Source organism: Micromys minutus, assembly GCF_963924665.1.
Source record: "Micromys minutus genome assembly, chromosome: 22".
Lineage (NCBI taxonomy): Eukaryota > Metazoa > Chordata > Mammalia > Rodentia > Muridae > Micromys > Micromys minutus.
Window position 1 is genome coordinate 38,753,284 of NC_137957.1, and position 22,572 is coordinate 38,775,855.

Genomic DNA, 22,572 nt, shown 5'->3' on the forward strand with positions numbered 1-22,572 from the left:
TGGAAAATGTAGGCTGCACAGTTTTGATCTAAATAGAAGAACAGGGTGGAATGTTCATTCTTTACAGGCTGTTCTGTAAGATACTCCACACTGCTTTAAACAAGTATTGGGATATGCATTGTTTGCCTAGCTCTGACTAGTTCTTGAGTAGTAGATGTGCCTTACGAGCTTGTGTTCCTGCATGTGCTGACATATTTGCATTTTCTCCTCCCCCAAAGGCTAGTGAAAACTTTAGTGGCCGATGCTCCTCTGACTGCTGTAGATTTTATGCCGGATGGAGCCACTTTGGCTATTGGATCCTCCCGTGGGAAAATATATCAGTATGACTTAAGGATGCTGAAGTCTCCTGTGAAGACCATCAGTGCCCACAAGACATCTGTGCAGTGTATAGCATTTCAGTATTCCACATCTCTCATGAAGGTGAGACATCCTCTTTTCAACATTTTCTATTTCCTAGAGAGTCCTAACGCAGAAAATGAAAATTATCTCTTGTCAATGAAACACACAGCACTGTATTGCTTTATAGTTATTTTATATGGTGACATTATACGTCGTTTGAATATAAAGCCATTTGAGTCTTGATTTTAAAGTTATTTAGTATTAAATTCTTCTATAAACCCTTCATCATAAGTATTTTAAAATACATTGTTGTGTAGAGCAAGATTCAGATATAGCAGCAAGCTTCAGATTTATAAGAACAAAAAATTAAGTTTTTAATTTAGTGGGGTACTTATAAAATATTAATGTTTATCATGACACATTAGTAACCTGAGCTTTTAAATATTCTATTCCATTTAGACAAGTTTGAATAAAGGCTGCTCAAATAAGGCCACAGCAGTGACCAAACGGAGTGTCCCTGCGAGCAGCAGCAGTGGGGCTGCCCAGAATTCTGGAGTTGTCAGAGAAGCACCCAGTCCTTCCATTGCCACAGTTCTCCCACAGCCTGTGACGACAGCTGTGACCAAAGGAGCAGGGGCTACTCAGGACGAAGCAGGTAACGTTGCTTATGTTGGAGTGATCTGAGGGCTTTGTCTTTCCCCACAAGTAGTCCTTTCTTTGAGAACGTAGGACTTATTTGAGTACTTAGGCAAAACTGATTAGTAGACACCACTGAAGAAACGAAACCTAATTAACTTTGCCTTGTTAAGGAGCTCTTGAGAGCACTTACTCTCTTCAGCTGAATTTCTGTTGTGAGGAAGAGTGGGTGATTTTAGCCATTTGTCTTTAACGCTCCCTCAGACTGGCTGATCTTCCTTACGTCATAAGCAGAGTGGAAACATCAGTGCCGTCTGTTTGCTCTGACATTATGGTCAAAAGAGTAAAATGCAGAAGACAAGATGAAGAGCTACTCATGGTTCTTAATGTTTCATATCTCAAGATGAAAAGTAAGTCAGGTGGTAGGATAAATATTTTGAAATGCTGAATAGGTGTCTGGCACACATTGAAGTATGGTTTTGTTATGTGGAAGGTAAAAGTGTCTAGGTGATGTCTGACGATAATCTTGTTGACTCCAGTAGGTCATAGGAAGGTTCAGTGTAGTGGTGGCTTCTCTGCTCTTTGCCTATAATAAGAACCATGGTCTATGAATTCTCAAACACCTTGTGCTCAGTAGTGACGCAAGTATGCGGACTTTGACTGTGGGTAGTCCTTGCTCCTCAGCATGAATTTACTTCTAAATAACAGCAGAACTTTGATGTGTTGATTCTGATAGTGTGGAGCAACGGTTTTCACTATCAGTCTCCTATGATGTTCTGTGTCACTCTTACAGCGTAGTGTGAACGACGGTTTTCACTATCAGTCTCCTATGACGTCCTGTGTCACTCTTACAGAGTAGTGTGAACAACGGTTTTTACTATCAGTCTCCTATGACTTTCTGTGTCACTCTTATAGAGTAGTGTGAACGACGGTTTTCACTATCAGTCTCCTATGACTTTCTGTGTCACTCTTACAGAGTAGTGTGAACGATGGTTTTCACTATCAGTCTCCTATGACGTTCTATGTCACTCTTACAGAGTAGTGTGAACAACGGTTTTCACTATCAGTCTCTTATGACGTTCTGTGTCACTAAGAATAAATAGTCACACCATACAGAAAAATTACTAGGTCTAGTTTTAAGAACTTGGAGACAAACACTGGCTGTTTTACTTAGAAGTTATTTTTGAAATATAACTGAATAATATCTCCTAAAATGCTCAATTAACTGTATAATAAAAATTTCCCATGATTTTCATGACCAATTCTATGATTCTTATTTTTCTATGACTTTATAAAATGAAAATGGTGGTTTATAAACTGAGGTAGTGTCAGTTTTTAGTAAACAGCTCTTGAAGGATGACCACACTCATTAGCAAATGAAGACCTGGGTTTGCTAGGTTACTTTCAGTGACAGCTCTCAACAGTCTCAGAGTTCCTGAGGAAAAGAAGCATTTGCTTTGTTGGCACAGATGTCTGTTTATTTTGAAGAAGCTCTGGCTCTGGAGAAGGCTCCTCATCGTGCTGGGCTCCTGAGCGCTGCCCTTGGCAAACCTCACGAGCTCATTCCTAGTTGCCTCCTTACTCCCTTGTTTTACACACACAGGCACATGCTTAACCTACTCTGTGTGTGTGTGTGTCTGTGTGTCTGTCTGTGTAGGTATATGTGTGCTGTGTGTGTCTACATGCGTGCCTCACAACAGCTTTGGGTGTCACATTCCTTACAGACTGTCTGCTTTATTTTGGGAGTCAAGGTTTCTCACTGGCTTGGAACTTGCCAAGCTGGCTGGCCAGGAAGCCGCAGAGATCCCCGTACCTCCTCCGCCTCGCCCTCACCGTTGCCGGGACTGCAAGCACTTGCTTTATTTATTTATTTATTTATTTATTTATTTATTTATTTATTTATTTATTTTTCCTTGTGGGTTCTGCAGGTCATCTTCATGTTCTGCTTTTAGGACAAGCACTTTTCTCACTGAGCCACCTCCAGGCCACTACTGTCTCATTGTTTGCTGCGGATACGCTAAGCATTTAACATTTAAGATAATTATGGCAATCAGAGAAAATGTATCTCAAGTGTCTGGCACATGAGACAGTAAATGTTAGAACAGTGATATCTTAGTCATAGTCATGACCATGATGCTGACTTATTTTGAGATTAATCTACAATTAATTTAAAGTTTTAAAAATTCCTGTTTCTCCTTGAGTTAACTGAGTGAATAATTGAAAAGAACGACTATAATTTGTTGCTGATCCCTAGTTTAAGTAGAAAACAGCAATTTAAGAAGTGAAAAGTAGGGCTTCATTACTATGTTTTTATGATACTAACCCTCTATTTTATTAATTTAAATACATTTAAAACTTAGAAAAGGGAGGCAAGTCCTTTCCTTCCCACAGGATCTGCTTTCAGCCCAGTCCCAGTGTAACCCGGGTTAACTCCCAGCTTCCTAGCTCCCAGTGCTCCTTTCCAGCTGAGTGTCACTGGCAGGCAGGAAGCCCTGCTGGGAACACCTTTCAGGGTTATGATACACAGCCCCTTTGGTTGTTTAGGAGTTTGTTTTAAGTTCATTTTCTTAGCCTACCTTTGGAAATCCAGTGGTTGGTCATTTGATTTCATCTCTGCCTTCTCTTTCCATTTGAGACTGAGATGCCTAGTCAAGCTCCTGGTTTGCACAGCAGCACGCTGCAGTCACAAGCTGGAGCTCACCACTGCCACTAGCACGATGGTCCTGTCCCTTCCCCATGCTTTCTCCCACGTGCTAGTTCAGCCCTGTACTCCTGTATACAGTACGAGTCTGGTGCTCTCCTTATTGCTAGTAACGTAATGCTGAGAGTAAGGAAAGTTAAACTCCCAGTATTCATGGAAGGAGGGTTTAGATGGGGATAAGAGGCGTGCTTTCTACAAGCAAATGTTTGTTGTCACGTGTAGTATGTTAGGCATCATGCTGTATGTCTTGTCTTAGTTGGTTGTAGGCAATCATGGCATACCAAACAGAGATTGTGTTTAGTATTAAGAGGGCAGCAGAAGCATGTTAATGGCTTTAGAAACCTTCTAGTGAAGTGATGCCTCTGAAAATGACTGTTTCAAAAAGCCCCTCACTGACAGGTTGTGCTGCTTTTCTTGATGCTTAATTATAAACTTGCAACAGTGTGGGTAATATTCATTTTACAGTCTAGCTTCTGGTATTAGCAGCTATTTACATGGATGTAGTAACACTGACTCTTTTTCTAATTCTTCCAAGGTTTGCCTCGAAGCAAAAATACAGATATTTTATCTAAGGAAACAGATGCTGGAAAAAGTCACGATTTCTCCAGCTTTGATGATACTGGGAAAAGTAGTTTAGGTGACATGTTTTCACCAATTAGAGATGGTAAGTGTGTTCAGATCAGGATGTAGTCTCTTGGGGCTGTTACATGTGGGTTGTTCATCCTCTCAGTTCCTGAGCTGGATCTTTCCTGTACCCGGTATGTGAGAAGTTTCCATGATCAAGCAAATGCTGGTCACTGTACATGGCTCCAATCCCAGCCGCCTAGGAGGAGATCCACTTCGGATATTTTGTGTGCTAAGCTAGTGCTCAGCCTCTGAGATTAGGTGCCAACAGGGTTTCTTAAAGGAGTTTTCCATTATAAACAATCTTTGACTTGTATCTGCTTCAGATAAATCCCTAAAATCTTGGTTGTTTGGTGTGCATAAGTAAGGATTATTAGTATTTATTTAGTTTTCTCATGGCTAGATAATAGACTGCCTGTTCTTGCGCACTTGTGTATGATAGTTTCATGTGTATGTTACATTATATCTGCCTCTACCCTGCAGAAGTCACCTCTGAGAAGAGCCCTTTGTCACCTCAATGCATGGACACATGTATATCATTGTCCAGCTGTGCTTTTTTGGTTCTGCTGAGGCTCACATTCCTTAATGGGATGGTTTCACTGCTAATAGCGGTATCAGTGATCCAGGCAGATATCTGGAGAGCAATTTGACAGTTAAATTATTCATGTTTTCTGGCCTATTAATTCCATTTCTACCAATTTACCTCAGAAAATATTCACAGACATCTGTAAGATTTGTATGTTATAGTCTTATTTGTAATATTGAAAAACTAGAGAGACTCTAAATATTTATAGTAGAGGATGTAAACACACACACACACACACACCTTTTGCAACTTTCATATATTTAAGACTCAAGGAGGGGCTGTTTTTTCAAGATTAAATTAATGAGCAGCCTCGCTTTTCCTTTAATTGCTATACCATTTTCAAGTGTAAAATCTGAGGTGTGTGTCTCTACTCATTGAGCTTCATCTTTTTGTTTTTGTTTTGTTTTGTTTTTTGAGACAGGGTTTCTCTGTGTAGTAGCCCTAGCCATCCTGGAACTCTCTTTGTAGACCAGGTTGGCCTTAAACTCAAGAGATCTGCCTGCCTCTGCCTCCTGAGTGCTGGGACTAAAGTCCTTTGCCTCCACCTCCCGGCTAGGAGGGTTCTTCTTCCTTTTTCTTTTTTTGTTTTTAAGATTTTATTATGTGTGTGTGTGTGTGTGTGTGTGTGTGTGTGTGTGTGTGTGTGTGTACTGTCAACCACCATGTGGTTGCTGGGAATTAAACTCAGGACCTCTGGAAGAGCAGTCAGTGCTCTCAACCACTGAGCTATCTTTCCAGCCCCAAGGCTTCTTAATTTAAGGAAAACATGGACAAATAGAATGCTTACTTTATTGACTAGATATTGGTTTTAATTTCAAGGGTGAAATTCTAAGCAAAATGCTTAATCTTTGTGCTTTAGTTTCTTCATCTGTTAAATAAAAATAAATTTTATATTAAGACAAACCCAAGTATTTTGTGTGTCAGGGGTAATGACATCTAAGCTCAGCTGAGCAGTTGCCTAACACACAACTAACACACAATTCTGGTACACTCAAGACAGGAGCAGGGGGGAGGGAGGGAAAGAAATGGGTGGGAGATGGAGAGAGAATGTGTAGACAGGCAAGATTTCTGACCAGGCAATCATGTGCTTATTGGCTATTTGTATTTCTGGTGTATTTCTTAGTGGCTGTTACCCATTTTTCTGTTAATATGTTAACAGTCGGTTCACAATTTTTGTTATGTATTGGTGAATGAATAATTATAATTTAGTAATAGTCTGTGATTGAAGTGAATATCAATAAAACTACCTTTTTATAATGTAATACTTGTAAATTACTCATATTTTGACTAATTACTCAAACAATTTTATGAGACAATCAAGGCATTATTTCTAGTGTAAATGTAGAAAAATTGAAATTTATCTGTATTGGAAGCTTGCTCACATCAGAAAGATACCAAATAGAATAAGGGAAACTGGGTTGTTGGCCACCAGCACCTATTTTGGGGCTTGTTTGTGCAATGCTGTCCTCTTCTGTGACCATGGGTTCTGCAGGGACTAAGAGAATGAAAGGGACTCCCAGTTGGTCTGGTGTTGGTGTCTAGCCTTATGCTCAGGAGTGTCAGTCTCTGTCCTAGTGGGAGACTGAGGAGGAAATTCAAGTTGCCTCAGCTTTCTTGTTACTGTTGCAATAAAAAGCTACTGTGATTTTCTTACTTTCTTGTAGATGCTGTAGTAAACAAAGCCGGTGATGAATCTGTCGGCAAAGGAGATGGTGAGAAATCTTGAGAAGTGTCTTCATGAAGACAAACAGTACTGCTGTCATGCGCACTGGCCCCAGCTCCTTTAGCCTTCCGTAGCAAACCCTTGTGGAGCATCACTGGCCACATGCTGCTCATTGGCTGCTGCTCTCTCCTTCCTGGATGCTTCAGTTCAGGAATCTGCCAGAGCCGCATCCAGCTCTGCTTCCAAGCTCTTTCTTCTAGCCCTTAGGGCGTCTGCTCTGCTGAGTGGAGGGCAGAGCTGCTGCTTCCCTCCCAGCAGGCAGTGAGGTGGGGGGCAGCTGAGAGAGGAGCACCCTGACCTACAGGCTGCCACAGACCCGAACAGATGACTGCCCTCAGTTACCAAGAGTCTGCTGCCCCGGTCATTGATTGTGGTTTGTGGTTTTCAAACTATTTCCACAAGGAAAGGAACTTTTTAAGACATCCTGCCATGTAGCCCAGGCTGTCCTGCATAAAGCTCCTGAGGGCATTGATGCTCCTGGACACATGCTTTTTAAAGACTCACCACAGTTCCAGATAGGGAGTAGTGTCAGGGTTCAAAAGATTTACCCCCACAAACTCACATCATTTTAGCTGAGAAATAAGCTAGCCTTCCGAGTCCAGATCCCCCATCTTTTGCCAATTTTTTTTTTTTTGCCATTATTTTAAGAAAGTGCATACACTGAGTATGTAAGGCTGTGGGACATCTTATTTGTATGGCATTTCCTTTCCAGGCCTTGACTTTCTACCACAGCTGAACTCAGTGTTCACCCTGAGGAAGAGCGCAGGCACCTCCAGCACGCTGGTGCTGCACTCCAGCCCTCTGAATGTCTTCATGGGGTCCTCAGGGAAAGAAGAGAGTGAAAGTCACGAGCTGTCAGCCGAGTCTAAGAAAGCATACCTCGGGAAGCAGGAACCTAAGGACTCCCTGAAGCAGGTATCCGCCCGAAAGGAATACCCGGATTTAAGGTTCATCACTCAAAAGGGGCGGCGGCCAGTATATGGGTCTTAATTATTAATGCCATGTACTTACTAGGTAGGAATATAGCTTTAAATCTTGATGCCAGGTTTTAATAACTGAAGAGCAGTTCTGAAACCAGTCAAACATTGTCTGTGTTACTGATAACCAGGTATCTGTAAAAGAATACTTGAGCTGAATTTTTTTTTTTTTTTTTTTTTTTTTTTTTGGACAAATAAATTTTATTCTCATGAAGGCAAGGGAAAGAATCAACCTCATGTTTAAATAGAGAAAAATCAAATTAAAATAATATATATTATCACCCTATATCTGTGTGCATTCTTCATTCTTATTGAGGAAAAGAAATTTTCAGCTAATTCTTTTTCAGGAGACATAAAAGAAAAAAGATACGTAGAAAAGGAGGGAAATTCTTTTAAAATATATTTCTACTGCAGCCTAAAGCAAGCTGGTGATCAAGTGGTTCTTAGTGGTAGAGCAAATCTGAGGTTACAAAGAATGACTAAAGTATTAGCACTGTGGGATCACAGGTTATAGGAAGGTCAAGTCTGTAGGTATCCAAATCTCTGTGTTTGTTTTCTTATTTACACTTAAAGCTACAAGATGAAAAACAGTCAAGTCAGAAATACAAAAATGTCTTTAGTTTTCAATATTTCCATCTAGGTACTACATGAAAGTCCAGACTTCTCTCCCCTTCTTCCTCTTCCCAGGGATTTTCATTATCACGTGCAGTCAACAAGTGCTTAGTAAATTAGCTTTTTGTAAAATTCACGTTTTGATTAACATGCTTGCCATGAAGCTAGCACTAGCTTTTTCTCAGTCTCTGTTCTTCAGTTTCCTGACCCTGCCTGTTGGGAGGAAGGAGTGAGAACTAGATACAAAGTTTGTGGGTAATAGGGTAAAATAAGAAATAGCATATTAAAGTGACTGTTTGTTTTAAATGCAAGTTTACAAAGTTGATCTCTGGTGCGGAACCTGGAATTCTAAACACCTGTCCATCATCTAACCAAGCAAGAAATCTTGAAAAATTTGAAAAGCCAGAAAAAGATATTGAAGCCCAGTTGATATATGAACCCTCGGTCAATGGATCCTCAACTCCAGGTAAGCACATGGGGCATCCTTTGGTGTGAAATGTGCAGTTGGAAAGGTCCCTGATAATGTTGCTTTTAAGGGATTAATATTATAACCATGGACCAGATACCGCTAAAGGAATGCATTTATAAGCATCTCACCAGCATGACTTCTCCTTCTTATTAGAAGGCATGAGTGTTAAATCCTGATTTGATCCTTTGATATGAGCCTCTTTCTCAGTCCAATATATTAGGGCTTGATTTAACTCAGTGTGCGTAATGAAGAAAGGTTTTTGGAAAGGCTTGGGTAATACCTGAAATCTGTAGAATATTTGTATTAGGTTTTATTGTTAGAGTCTGTGCTGTAGACACTAAGATCCAGTTGCATTTAAGGGAACTAAGCTGGTCTCTAAGAGAAGCTGCCTGTTCAGAAGGTCTCTTCACAGAAGGTGCATTTGTTAAAGTCCAAGGCTTTGCCAGTGGCAACTGCTTTAAGCCTGTGTACCCCCTGTTTGTTTTCAATAGTTGTGGTTTATCTGGTTTGTGGTGCAGTTTGTCACATACATCTTTTACAAGAGGAAATGGTTCAGGGATTCTTCAAGATTAATCCTCTGTCTTGTGTTATTACATTAGACAGTTGGCAGTTTATATATACAGATAAATGACTATTAGAAATAATATCATAGAAAGTTTCTAAACTTTGTATTCCAGACAGTGGGTTTTTCTAAATGTCATAGGAACACTGTTGTTTTGCAGTTTTCGAAGTCTTTATTTACCAAATCTTATTTAGAAATGCTTGATGTCTTTTAGTCCCAGTTAGCTATCAATATTCTCTCCATTTGTTTTAGTACCAAAGGCAGCATCCTCCATCACTGCTGGAGTAGCCAGTTCACTGTCAGAGAAAATAGTTGATACCCTTGGGAACAGTCGGCCAAATGCGCCGCTTACCTCTGTCCAGATCCGCTTCATCCAGAACATGATACAGGAAACACTGGATGACTTCAGGTAACACTGAGAGACTGACTGCTCGCTTCCTAAGTCACTGAGTTTGTCTTTACCTGTTTTCATCTTGGTAATTCATACATGTGTCTAGGTTACGATGACCACAAAAACAGAAAACGTGGATTTTGATCTTTGAGTACTACACTGTGGACAGGCACATTTGCCAGCCTGATGGAGAAATCTAGTGTGCAGCACAGCACGCCCTTGCAGATTCTGAGTCTTCAGAATGTGGGCAGGTTTTTATATACCCAAATGTTGTTCTTACATCCAGTCCTTACAGATCACCTTCAAGTTCTGTATAGCAAGTGGTGTGGAAAACAGACCTTTTATGCTTCTTTTATATTTTGTGTGGGAGTTAGGGTAGGGAGCATTTGCTTCTACATCCATGCAGAGGTCAGAGGTCAGATTGCGGGGTCAGTTCTCATTTTCTGTTGTGTGGGTTCTGGAGATTAAACTTCAGTCTTCAGGTGTGGCAGCAAGTGCCTATAGCCACTGAGCCACCTCACCAGGCCTGGAAGCACCTTTTAAATGTACTTCGAAATGGTTTCAGATAGGTGACTTCAGGGTGTTACAAATGTATCTGTATGTATGTGTATATAAATCTTTCTATGACTTAACTTTGTTTTTTCTACCATTTGAATTTCCATTATAAAGTGATGTTTGATGACTGTTCCTTCTGTTGCCTTTGGGTATGGCACTAGGATTTTAGGTCATTGTAAATTAAAATAGATTTTTTTCAGAGAATATTAAGATATTGGGATTATCTATGTGTTCTCTGAAATTTGCAGGATCTAACAAAAAATATTACCAGGTGTTCTAGAGTTACTGCTTCATTTTTTGTGGTTATTTTGGGGCTTAGAAGTTATTTTCAGTACCTCATTTTTTAAAATTTTAATGACAAAGACAAAAATATATCTAAAAGTAAAGCTTCTGGACAAACCATTTGCTCTTCCCTGTCTCATGTCACTCCTCAAACTTGACCTTGGCCTCCAGTATGTCCTTGTGTTTTAGTGCTGGGTCTCTGAACACATCCTTGTTGGCAACAGTTTTGTCCAAGGGGATGTCCACAGAGTACCTTGTGGGCATGAGGTGGTTGTAGCTATAAACTTTCACAAAGGACTTGATCTTGGATCGCTTGGCGATTTTCCTCTTGCCCATGGCAGCTGTCACTTTTCGGGGATAGAGGTTAATTCCAGCCACCAGGGCATGGTTGTAAGGGCAGTATGAGGTGCCATCATCTATGTTCTTCATGATGACGGCTTTGTGTCTGTAGTACCATCCGACCGGGACCAGCACCACTTTCCTGGGTTTCATCAACTTGCCCATTTCTACAGCAAGCAGTTGGTACCCATCCAGTCCCTAATTTTTTGATGAGGTTCCTCCCCCTTTTAAGACTGTAATTACTTGGATTTTAATGAGAAGAAAATTGGAGATGTATAGTTTTTAATTGGTGCACATTTTTAATGCTTATTTTAAAATACATTTGTAAAGATTAGAGATTTTCCTTTTAAAAGATCATTGTTTTGATAATAATGATGTGCCTACTTTGTATGTATCAGATATTAATATAGAAGTGGGAATCTTCCCACAGTGGCCATAGTTTTTTTTTTAGAATAAGTGCATTGTATCCTGGTGTGATGTGTGTTTGTTTAATGTGAATCAATCCATTCATGATTGAGAAATTGGGTACTGTAGACAGTGTGACAGGAATTTCTTCATGTCACAACAACTGGACTAAAGTGGATATATGAACACAGCGTCTGCCCTTCTGCTTTCTGATAGCTTGCTGTGGCAGTGTGGTCAGTTCTGAAAGCATTTGTTTTGTGATTGTTCCCATCTCTGGGCATGTTGCCCTGTCATCTCTTGGTGTCACATCCTCAGCCTGTTCCTTCCCCTTCCATTAAGTGACCATCAGTTTCTCTCAGTATGATCATATTCAGTGTGTGGGCATTGGACTTTTATCATGCTTTTTAATTATGCTGGTATGTTTATTAGGGCTTATTTGTACTTGAGATGGTTGCATAGCTTATGAGTAGTATGCTTTAGTTCTTTCTCCCTGTCCTCTTATTTAAAAGATGTAAGAGTTTTTGAGGTCACCATAAATATTTATGGCCTGATAGGAAAACTATCTGGATAACTAAGTCTAGTGCAAATGAAATGATGCTGGAAACACAGAAGGGGGCAGCTGTCGTGGGCAGATTTAGGGAGGTATCACTGAAGAGTAAAGTGTATGGGGACACATAAGAAGAGGCATGCATATACATCCTAGGACTGTCCACAGAGAGGAGGGGCTGTGGCCAGACACGAGAGCAGAGGGGAGTGTTATGAAGTTATAAACACAGAGCTGATATTAACAGACCATGGTAGTACTTATTGCCTGTTATTATACAAGCATCCAAGTGTGAGCTCACTGGTGTCTGCTGATTCTAGAGAAGTGAGCTCAGGCCTTCAGCAGAGAAGGCTTTGGGCCCTAGGTGGAGTCGGCCTCACAGCTGGGCCGCCACCTCTTTGCATTGTCAGGATCGTTTCCTTTACTAAGTCTGTTCCTGGCTTTCTCGGCTTTAGGCCCAAGAGGCTCAGAGTTTCTTAGTTGCTCTGCCTCTGTTTCCAGTAGGTTATGTGCAGCTGCCCCTGTCTTCGTGTGCACAGTGTTGAGGCACTTGGTCATGTCTCTTATGGCTGCTCCTCTCTGTGAGACCATAGCACAGGCCTTTCTCAGTGTCATCTGCCCGCAAGATATTTTCTCCTCTGTGCCCTAAGGGTCTTTTCAACCACATGCTCATCGCTCAATTTTAAATAAGCATTTAGTGAAGGGGGTGGGGGAGTTGGTCATGGCTGACTTGACAACAGAGGTTCTTAGAATTTTAAACTCTGTAGCTCGTCTCAGTTGACCCTGAAAATGTATAGAGATTCCAGCTCATTCTCTTCAGCTCCTCACAGGGAGTTTCTCCTGCACATACTCAGTCTAGAATCTTGGGCCTCGACTCTAGCTTAAATTTCTCTGTATTTGCAACTGTGGGTAATTTTAGCAGTTAGTTTTGCAGCCTTGTTCTTGTCATTGAGAGGTGGCATCCTAAGTGATCTTTTAGGGTTTTCATCTGCCAGGCAGCTCTCTGTTTTTGCTGGGTTTAGGTTTTCTTAGAGTTAGTTTACCCTTAACTTTCCTTTATTCTCCTGGCTTAACTTTTGCCCTTGTAGGGCAGCAGCCAAATGTCTGGAGTACTCATCCCATCTTTTTAACTTGGGGAGGGGTCTCGTATCCACAAATGTCCAAATGCTCTCTGCTCCTCAGCGGTTACTTTATCTTTGCTCTCTGCCATCCAGCCCAGTGCCCACCTCCACGTGCCTCCTGGAGACACTGATACATCGGGCTTGCTTTACTTTGGGCCTGTCCTCTTTAGGATCTTGAGCCTATTGAGCCCCATTGACCTTGACTTTCTTGGTAGTCACGTGCTCTGCTCTGAACACTACCCTACCAGGGAAGGGTATCTGCACTGCCAGACCCCGTTTCACCCCAGCCTCATTTTCCATACTGAAATAAATACACACGCAGGATGGGAAAGCAGAAGTAGGTATGGGCCTGGTCTAGAGTAGAACTTTCCTGTGGTGTAAGACAGTGACTTTGAAACCCTGACTATGTTAGTATGGTCTGATGTCTTTTTTCTTTTTATTGCCTTTGTTGTTATATTCCTGGGAACTGCACCAAGGGCCCAATCAGTGTATGGTAGGTAAGCACTCTACTAGCTTACCTCCAACCTTTGAATTCTTTTCAGTTTAAATTTTTTCTGTTATTGTACTGGAAAACAGACACACCGCTGGGACTTAGATATATTAGGCATATGTTCTGTCACTGAGCTATATCCCAAGCACATTACATACATAACAGTTTTAAAGAAAAGTATTTCATTGCACATTAATATTCAGGAGACTTAAGATTTTCTGCAAGCATTAAGCTGTAACATATGGGAACACATGGTAAGGCTCTGTGAGTTGATCATGTGTGTGGTCAAGTTGTCATTTTATTATCATGGTTACTAATTTTCATTCAACATTAACTAGTTAGAGCCAATCAAATAGCCCCTTTCTAGGGGCATCTTCTCTCAGCAGCTGAGACCTGACAGTGAGAGGGTCTTGAAATCTGTGAGCGTTCTGACTTGCCTACGAGCCCTGCTCTTGAGACTGTCTTTAAGAAGAGTGTGGCGTGGTGAGAGATGGGGAGGAGGACAGCCAGTGCTGGCAGGCTGTTCAGCCCTTTGTGTGACATAAATTGCAACTGCTCTGTCTTTGTTTCTTCATCAGCAAAATGCCTTTATCATTGTGGAAATTAACAAGTTTCTAAATTTTCAAGTAAAGGAATCACTGTACTGCCAATCACATCACTGGTCCATTGGTAAACCTGTGATTAATACCTAATCATTTAAACAGTGAAAATGCTTTGTGAGTGAATGATCCAAAGCTGGAACATTGTTCCAGTCTAACAGGGATTTATTTTCTTTCTAGGGAAGCTTGCCATAGGGACATTGTGAATCTGCAAGTGGAAATGATTAAACAGTTTCATATACAGCTGGTATGTATAGTAACTGGTGTCCTAAAACATGGAGCGAAGGGTGAGGATCTGAGAAAACATCCATGAAAAAATGGTTCATTTCTACGTAGTTGTTACATCTAGTTGCTAATAGAAGTAAGTAGAGTTTGGGGTGTTTTCAGGGAAGCAGATCTCAGCTACATATGTGCTTTTTAACTTGTAAAAATTGAGACTTCTATCAAAGAACAGGTTGGTTCTTTGATGAGCAAACAAAAAGGTTTCCAGAAGGGTGACTGTAAATGTCCCCGATACGTAATTTCTCTTGCGCTTCTCCTGGTTAGGTCCAAGGCATACCATTCAGCTAGCTACTTGAGCATCCGAGTGGCAGCTGAGCGCATGTCACAGCTTGCTGGGCAGTGTGGAGAGCCATCATTTCAGGCGCATGTCCCTCTTTTCCAGAATGAAATGCATGCTTTGCTGGAAAGATACTCGGTGAATGAAGGCTTAGTGGCTGAGATTGAAAGGCTGCGAGAAGAAAACAAAAGACTGCGAACCCATTTCTGAAGACTCGGGACACCCTGATTTGTTAGGAATTAGGAGGTTTCTGGCAACTAAAATACACAGAATCAGTATTGTTCAAGTGGCCTTGAAAACAGATTTTGCAGCACGCACTATTCCATCTCTGTCAGACATATTATATTTTTATATTAAAACTGCACAAAATACCATCTTCCTAGTGGGGAAGTCAACAGGATCTTTATTTCCAAAACACCTTAGCTATACACTAAGTGCCCTTTTCCTATAGGAAGAAAATGTTCATATAAGAATAGGTGTATGCTTTGTAAATGACTTTTTAAAACATATATTTTTGATGGACAAATTGTATTCCAAATTTTTTTAAGTACCCAATGTTTAAAACCTTGGTATACCTTCTATTTTATGAAGAAATAATTTTAAAGTGGCAATTGGATTTTTTCACAGTTTAGTAATTATTTTATTAACATGATGACATCAGGTATGACTTATTTATTTAGTGTATATGTGATACATTTTGAAACTTTGCATTGTATAGACACACGGTGCCTTTGTTCCGGTCACCTAACTTTATATATCAAAACCTTTTAAGGGTTTGGAAGATTCAAGGGCAAGACATCTGCAGATTGTCTAATGAATTAACGATGTGCAAAATCATACTATAAGATTTTCATCACTATGATCGCTCAGATCAGTGAAATTTTCTTATAAGATACTGAATATTACAATAGTGTTGTCATTTTTTTCCTCACAAGTGAAAGGGACAGATTCCTCTGTGTTGTTTACATTAACTTTCTCTAATTACAATGTGCTGGGAACAGTACTTTATCGTTGGCCTTCCCATAATATTATTTATAAAGGTTCATCATGCAGCGAATTTACACGTTGGCCATGCTGCCCGTCTTCATCTTCCTGATCCACACTTTCATAGGGTTGGATGCCTCTTGCCCAAAGATCTCAGCTGTGTACTTTATACATCGATCTGTTACCTACTTTTGCTTTCCAGGATCAAGAAGTTTACTAAAATGTAGCTTAGATTGCTAACTTTATGGGTTCTAAAGAGATGGAAGCTTTAAGGGTGTATTTAATATAAACCTATGAATAATTATCTCCAGAAGAGGAACAGGAATAGGACTTTTCCCAAGTGACTCAGAAAGTGTATTTATTTACCAAGTTTCTGTGGTCTTTTCTTGGCAGATATGGCGGCATTATGACTTGTAACAAGTCCCTTTATATGTTACTCAAACAATGTTAGAATGAAGAAGTCCTTTGTCTATATACTACATTTTAATCTATTAATATTTTCCTACTTCCTTTTTCTATAGGTGTATATATTGTGTATTAAGAGGGGTCTTATTTGTGCATAGGTGAAACACTTGTCATGGATTTAAGCACTGAGGAAAATAAAGTTTTGTATTCAAAATGTAGCCAGTCTGAGCTTGAACCTTTCACCTCTAGCTGAAATGGAGTAATGAGGAAGGGACCTGACCTTCCCTCTGGGAGGAAATTTGAAAACAACAGACAAGATTGTTACTAATATACAGCAACAAAATAGTACCCACTCCTCCCTCCTTTCCCCCCTCCCCCTTCCCTGTCTGTCATTTCCATCTGCTCTTCCTCTTAAATAAATAAATCCTTAAAAATTATGCAAACCACACTGTGTTATTTGTAGATGAATGTGTAGCATCAAAGCTTGTCTTAGAAAAAGAAAGACTCCTATAATTAGTGACCTTAGCTTCTACTTCTGCAAGTAGAAGAATATGTATGTCCCAAGGTAAGAAAAAGAAAGGAAAGAATGCAATGGAAAATAAAATCAGTTGATGAAAATCGTGAAGTGTACAGTAGTTCTTAGCAATAAAACTGATAAGCCACAAGTTACAGTACTGAGAAAACCAGACATAAATGATTAATATTGAAAGTGAAAGAAATCACCTATTATACAAGTGTTTTTTGAGTGCGTGCATGCACACACACAGCCAAGTATGAAAACTAATGAATTCTTTCAAATATTCCAAGAAAACACCCAGTGCTGAACAAGTACTTGAAGTATTTTGAAATCAGGGTGTGATACCCAACTCACAAAACCCAGCAACACTGCTATTCAAAGGAAGCAGCATCTTGACAATCCCACATCACATTTTAATAGTTCAAATCCAATAGTCTATTAAATGATATAGCCAAAGGAAACTTCTCAAATATGCAAACTTGGGATAACGAGTCAGTCTACGAAAAGACTATCACAAAACAAATGTTCTTTTAGTAGTTGCAGAAGCGTTTGACAAAGCCAGTATTCACACCTGATTTAAAGCCCAGGTGCAAGTGAATATACTAAAGCCTCATTTCTATGTGAGCAGCTTTTAATGAGAAAGTTAAATGTCAGAATAGCATAAAAACATGAGTTAGTGAGAGATTTGATAAAAGAGCAGTGCCCTGTGCTTTCCAATGAGAAGGGAAACTTAATAAGTGTGGCATGAACATTAGGGGTTGAAAGCCTCAGTACTATGAAACATCTGGATATGTGAAAATATTTGAGTAACCAAACAATCTAGAAAAAATAGAACATTAGTGTTTACATTTTATAATTCCTCTTTAAAAGATACAACTTGCCAAGATAAGAGATAAATGTAAATATGATCATATCAAAATTGTATAATAAAGTCCAGAAGTAGATTCTCATTCTGGTACACACACTCATGTTATGGACAACCCACCGGAAATGACACAAATTTATAGTCAATTGAGAGTGTTGCAATTGAATGGATGGAACTGGAAACTATCATCCTGAGTGGTAACTCAGTCACGAAAGAAAACTCATGGTATGCACTCACTTATAAGTGGATACTACCCCACCCCCAAAAAAGATCTTGGAATACCCAAGAAACCATCCAAAGAACTTATGACGCTTAAAAAAAAAAAGACCAGAATGTGAATGCCTCAGTCCTTCTTAGAAGGAAGAACAAATCAGGGGAGGAAATAGAAGGCCAAATAGAGCAGCAGGGATTGAGGAAAAGATCAGTCAGAGACTGCCTCACCCAGAGAATCACCACATATGCAGCCACCAAGCCCAAGCACTATTGATGCCAAGAAGTGTTTATTGGCAGGAACCAGACATGGATGTCTCCCAGAGCCATACAGATACAAATGAGGAGGCTTAAAGCTAAACATCAGACTGCACACGGGGACCCCAGTGAAAAAGCTAGAGAAAGGGCTGAAAGCTGAAAGGTTTGCACCCTCATGGGAAGAACAACATTATCAGCCAAGGTACTGAGGTAGAGAGGGTGATTGGGAGAGTGAGCACCTTCATGAGGAGGAGGAGGGAGAGGTGGAGGGTATAACATTTGAAATGTAAACACAGAATATCCAGTGTTTTTTTTTTTTTTTTTTTCAAGTATTGCAATTGGCTGGGACTGCACTCAGGTATTTGGAACCCAAGTAAAGCACTGGACATTTAGAGTAAGGATTTTTAAAGGCAAAAACCACATCCTTACATCTCATTTGGCAGCTGTAGAAGTTTTGCACAAGCAAGTAGTTTAACAGAAGCTAAAATAAGAGCTAGCTGAAGAGAGGTTTTGGTCAATCAACCAGACAGTTTTATAAGAAGCTAAGGTAGCTGGGGCATCTTAACCTTGGACTTCTAGAATAGAGAGTTGGATAATTTTCCATGGGGCTTCCCATCAAGGAGACTAAATTCTAGTTAAACCTAAAATGGCCCTCAACAAGTATACAAGATGGGGGGACCTCAGCATTGTCCTGCCCTGTCATACCTATCCATCAACTGATTGTTGACATAAAAACATAAACCAACCAATAAAGAAAGTTTATACTTTGTTTTGTTGGGATCAGTATATAACCAGAATATAAAGGTTAACCAAAATAGATCAACCTATATGCAGATTTTTAATTAAGGTTCTAGAAGACAGTTATCAGGTGGAAATATTGAGCTTAGCGGTTTTGTATCTGTCAATGGATAAAACTTTGAAAGAAAAAATGTTAACTTGGACTTGGGAAAACAATAATGTTCTTCAAAAATGACTTCAGAAGAGATTCAAAATACAGGCATGATAGAAAAATGCCATTTAGTATCTTGTCGTGCACCCCACTTCCCACTGGCAGGAAAAGACGTGCAACAACAGGATTCTTCTGCGAACAACCTTTATTGTACAATACTCTGAGCAGGGGACTCACGTGGAAGAAAAATGCACTGCTTATATATGCCCAGGAGACTCGTGTCGCTACCTGATTGGTGCACTCTCCAGTAGCTCATTAGCATGCCCCGAGAGCGGGCTGTGACATGCACACTATGTCTCTTGGGCTGGGCAACAGCTCTGTTTGCTGAGTCATTGGCGGGAAGCCAGCGCCATGTTTGGGTGCGGCACAAACGGCTCTCTACAGTATCTTGCACTCCAAAAAGCTGAAGGTGTCTCAGTAGAAAAGTAACATGTTTTAAAATGGGCAAATGATTTAGATAGGCAATTTGACCGTGATGATGAGAAGGCTGTGAGTGGGAAAAACTGTATAATCTCATTCCTCAGAGAAATTCAGACCAAGCCAGGAGATGCCAGTGCATGTCCATTTAATTACTGAGAGCTAGAAATATGGCTTTATTCTGGATTGGTGTTCTTACTTAGCTTTATGTTGCTGTGAAGAGACAACAGTGACCATGGTAACTCTAATAAAGGAAAACATTTATTTGGGGCTGACTTACAGTCAGAGATTTAGTTCATTATCGTCATGGCAGGAAGAATGGCAATATGCAGGCAGATATGGTGCTGGAAGAGCTGAGAGTTCTACATCTTGATCCCCAGGCAGCAGAGGGAGACTGTGTCACACTAGGTGTAGCTTGAGAATAGAAACCTCAACACTTGCCCCCTCAGTGACGTACTTCCTCCAACAAGGCTACACCTCCTAATAGTGCCACTTCCTATGGGCCAGCATTCAAACAGGATGCTATAGGAACCATCACCACAATTGGTGAGGAAGTGGAACAACTGTGAGTTTTACACTCAGAACACAGAATAGTATAGTCATTCTAGGGAACATCTTTAACTGTTTCTTTCATCATCCACCAGTCATATGCTTTAGCCATTCTACTCTAGACACTTAAACAAAACTTGCACAGGCATGGTCACAACAGTTCTATTGTAATATCCAAAATCTAGAAGCCATTCAAACACTTGATAATAAGTAAATGAATAAACAAATCACAGTATGTGAAATGGAGCTCCAACAGCTGTATGAAGGAAAGTACTTGAACAAAAGTAACATGAATTAGATAAAATTTACGGGTAGAAACCAGTGTAGTGCCATGTGTAGTGCTTGAACATGTAAAGGTACACTGGCACCATTCAGTGTAAACAGTAGGGAGTGGGGTCAGAGAAGGATGCTGAACAGTCACAGGAAGGCTTTTGTCACTCATGTCTGCATAGTCTGGGTTTTGATGATGCTTCTGATAGGGATAATTTATTTTAATATCAGATATTTCAACCTTTTGAGACAGCCTTCATAGCCCAGTTAACCATATGAAGCCAAGATTGACCTTGACCTTTGATTCTCCTGTCTTTACCCTCCCATGTGCCCTCTCCCAAATCAATAGATTCTAATGTATGGCGTAAGTAGGTTGAAATGATTTTTCCCTACTTCTCATACCCTTTTTGTTATTTTTAACAATTTATTTATTTTACTTATATGAGTACACTGTTGTTATCTTCAGTCACACCATCAGATTCAATTACAGATGGTTGTGAGCCACCCTGTGGTTGTTGGGAATTGAACTCAGAACCTCTGGAAGAGCAGTCTTAAACATGGAGCCATCTCTCCAGCCCCAATCTATAGCAGTGTAAACAATGTTAAAAGTCCAAAGTTCTATCCTTTCTGAGATTCGTCCAATCACTTAACTGTAATCCCAAAAGCAAGACATCAAACCAGCTGGGAAACTCCAAACTCTGCATCTCTATGCCTGATGACAGAAAGGTCTTCAGATCTCTAACTCCTTTTTCATCTTTGTTGACTGCAACGAACTTCTTTCTCCTGGGCTAGTTCCACTCTTTATTAGCAGCTTTTCTACACAAATAGCCCATGGCTTTGGCATCTTGAACATCTTGGGGTCTCCAAGGCAATTCCAGTGTTACAGCTTCTTGTTTCAGAGTCAGGAATCCACACATGATTGATCTTCTGAGCTCCTCTAAAGAGCTGGCATCACTTCTCCAGCTCTGCCCTCTAGCACTGTAAGCTCAAGTTGATCCACTTCATTGCCGCTGCTGTTCTTGGTAATCATCCCATGGTACTGGCATCTCCAGTATGCTGGGATCTTCTGCTGCAACTAGGCTTCAACAATAGCCTCTCATAGACTCCTTGGTGCCAAGCCTCAACTCCTTTGCATGACCCCTTCTGTTCTGGGCCATCAACTGCAACTGAATCAGCACCTTCACCATGGCCTCTCACAGTGCCAAGCCCCTCAGCTGCTCTTCATGACCTCCTCATGCCTTCAAAACCAGTACCACCTGGGTGATTCTTACAAATTACCAAGTACAGCTGCAGCATGAGGTACAAACTTGGCTGTCTCTGGAACATAGCTTTGTGCTCTCAGAAAACACTTCCTCGAAGAATTCACCTCAGTGATGCTGATCTCTTAATTATCACTATATTCTTAGCTCTAGCTGACCAGCATCAATTGTCCCAGTAGTCCCTTCTATTCTGGACTCTAAAGCCAGAGCCACATGGCCAAAAGCTGCAGAGTTCTACTGCTTGCTGAGGATGGGACATTGTTCTATTACATTATCACCAGCTTTTTGTTTTCCAACTCCTTCACTACCTAAGGTTGGCTAGCCTGGAACTTGCTCTGTAGATTTTGAACTCATCTATCTGCATGCCTGTCTCCTAAGCACTGGGATTAAAGGTATGGTCCACCAAACCTGGACTTAAGTTTTTCTTCACCTAGTACGTGCTTTGTTCTAGGCTGGCCTTCTACTCAGAGATCTGCTTGTCTTTGCCTCCTGGGACTAAAGGTTAGTACCATTATGCCTAACCCTAAATTTAGCTGGGTAGGATCTTGGTCCAAGGTCACTACTCCCTTAATTCAATTTAATACCCTTGAACACAGGATTCAGATCCATTTCACTTCCTGGTGCTTCTTTGATACTTGAACCATATATTTTATATTTTTCCTTTCTCAGCTTGCTATGCTTGTTTTAAAAGATCTTCATGATACTTCACCAAAGAACAAAGTCTATGATGGGCCTTTATGAGACTTTCTTTGTCAATGCAATTAATTAATCTGAGTATTTTCACCTTAGCCTCAGGCAGACTCTTCAGACAAGGGCAAAAATTAGCCACAGTCCTCACCAAAATACCACCAAAATAGTCTCTAGGCCACATTGAAATTCTCCACTGAAACCTCTTAGGCTAGGTTCTCACAATCCAAATCAACCTCAATATCAAAGTCTTTTATATTCCTGCTAGGATAGCCCTTTAAGTCACATTTAAAGCATTCCATTACTTTCCAAATCCAAAGTTCCAAAATCCACATTCTTCCAAATAAGAGCATGGTCAGGCCTATCACAGCCATACTCCAGTCCCTGGTACCAACTCCTGTCTTAAAGTTTTACTGCTGTGAACAGACACCATGACCAATGCAATTCTTATAAGGATAACATTTAGTTGGGGCTGGCTTACAGGTTCATAGGTTCAGTCCATTATTGTCAAGGTAGGAGCATGGCAGCATCCAGGCAGGCATGGTGTAGGAGTTAGTGAGAGTTCTACATCTTCATCAGAAGGCTGCTAGCAGAATACTTGCTTCCAGGTAGCTAGGATGAGGATCTTAAAGCCCACACACATAGTAACACTCCCTTCATACCCTTAATGTTGTTCAAAATATGAAGG

At 40.5% G+C, this 22,572-nt stretch overlaps 2 protein-coding genes across 2 annotated transcripts in view; one reads left to right on the top strand and one right to left on the bottom strand.

Moving 5' to 3' along the window:
• The window catches only part of NEDD1 (NEDD1 gamma-tubulin ring complex targeting factor), a 37,295-nt gene extending 20,978 nt beyond the window's left edge, over nt 1–16,317 (top strand). The window contains exons 7-15 of the mRNA XM_080935535.1: nt 219–420; nt 799–994; nt 4,212–4,340; nt 6,551–6,598; nt 7,322–7,524; nt 8,511–8,664; nt 9,482–9,638; nt 14,136–14,202; nt 14,620–16,317. Coding sequence (XP_080791661.1) covers nt 219–420; nt 799–994; nt 4,212–4,340; nt 6,551–6,598; nt 7,322–7,524; nt 8,511–8,664; nt 9,482–9,638; nt 14,136–14,202; nt 14,620–14,724 — 1,261 coding nt within the window. The 3' untranslated portion in view covers nt 14,725–16,317. The remainder of the gene's footprint in view (nt 1–218; nt 421–798; nt 995–4,211; nt 4,341–6,550; nt 6,599–7,321; nt 7,525–8,510; nt 8,665–9,481; nt 9,639–14,135; nt 14,203–14,619) is intronic.
• On the bottom strand, nt 10,599–10,961 carry LOC308435216 (large ribosomal subunit protein eL27-like; the record flags this gene model as incomplete). Its single annotated transcript, XM_080935903.1, has 1 exon — nt 10,599–10,961. One exon carries the CDS (start codon nt 10,959–10,961, stop codon nt 10,599–10,601), a length of 363 nt encoding a protein of 120 aa, XP_080792029.1.
• Nucleotides 16,318–22,572: the final 6,255 nt, after the last annotated feature.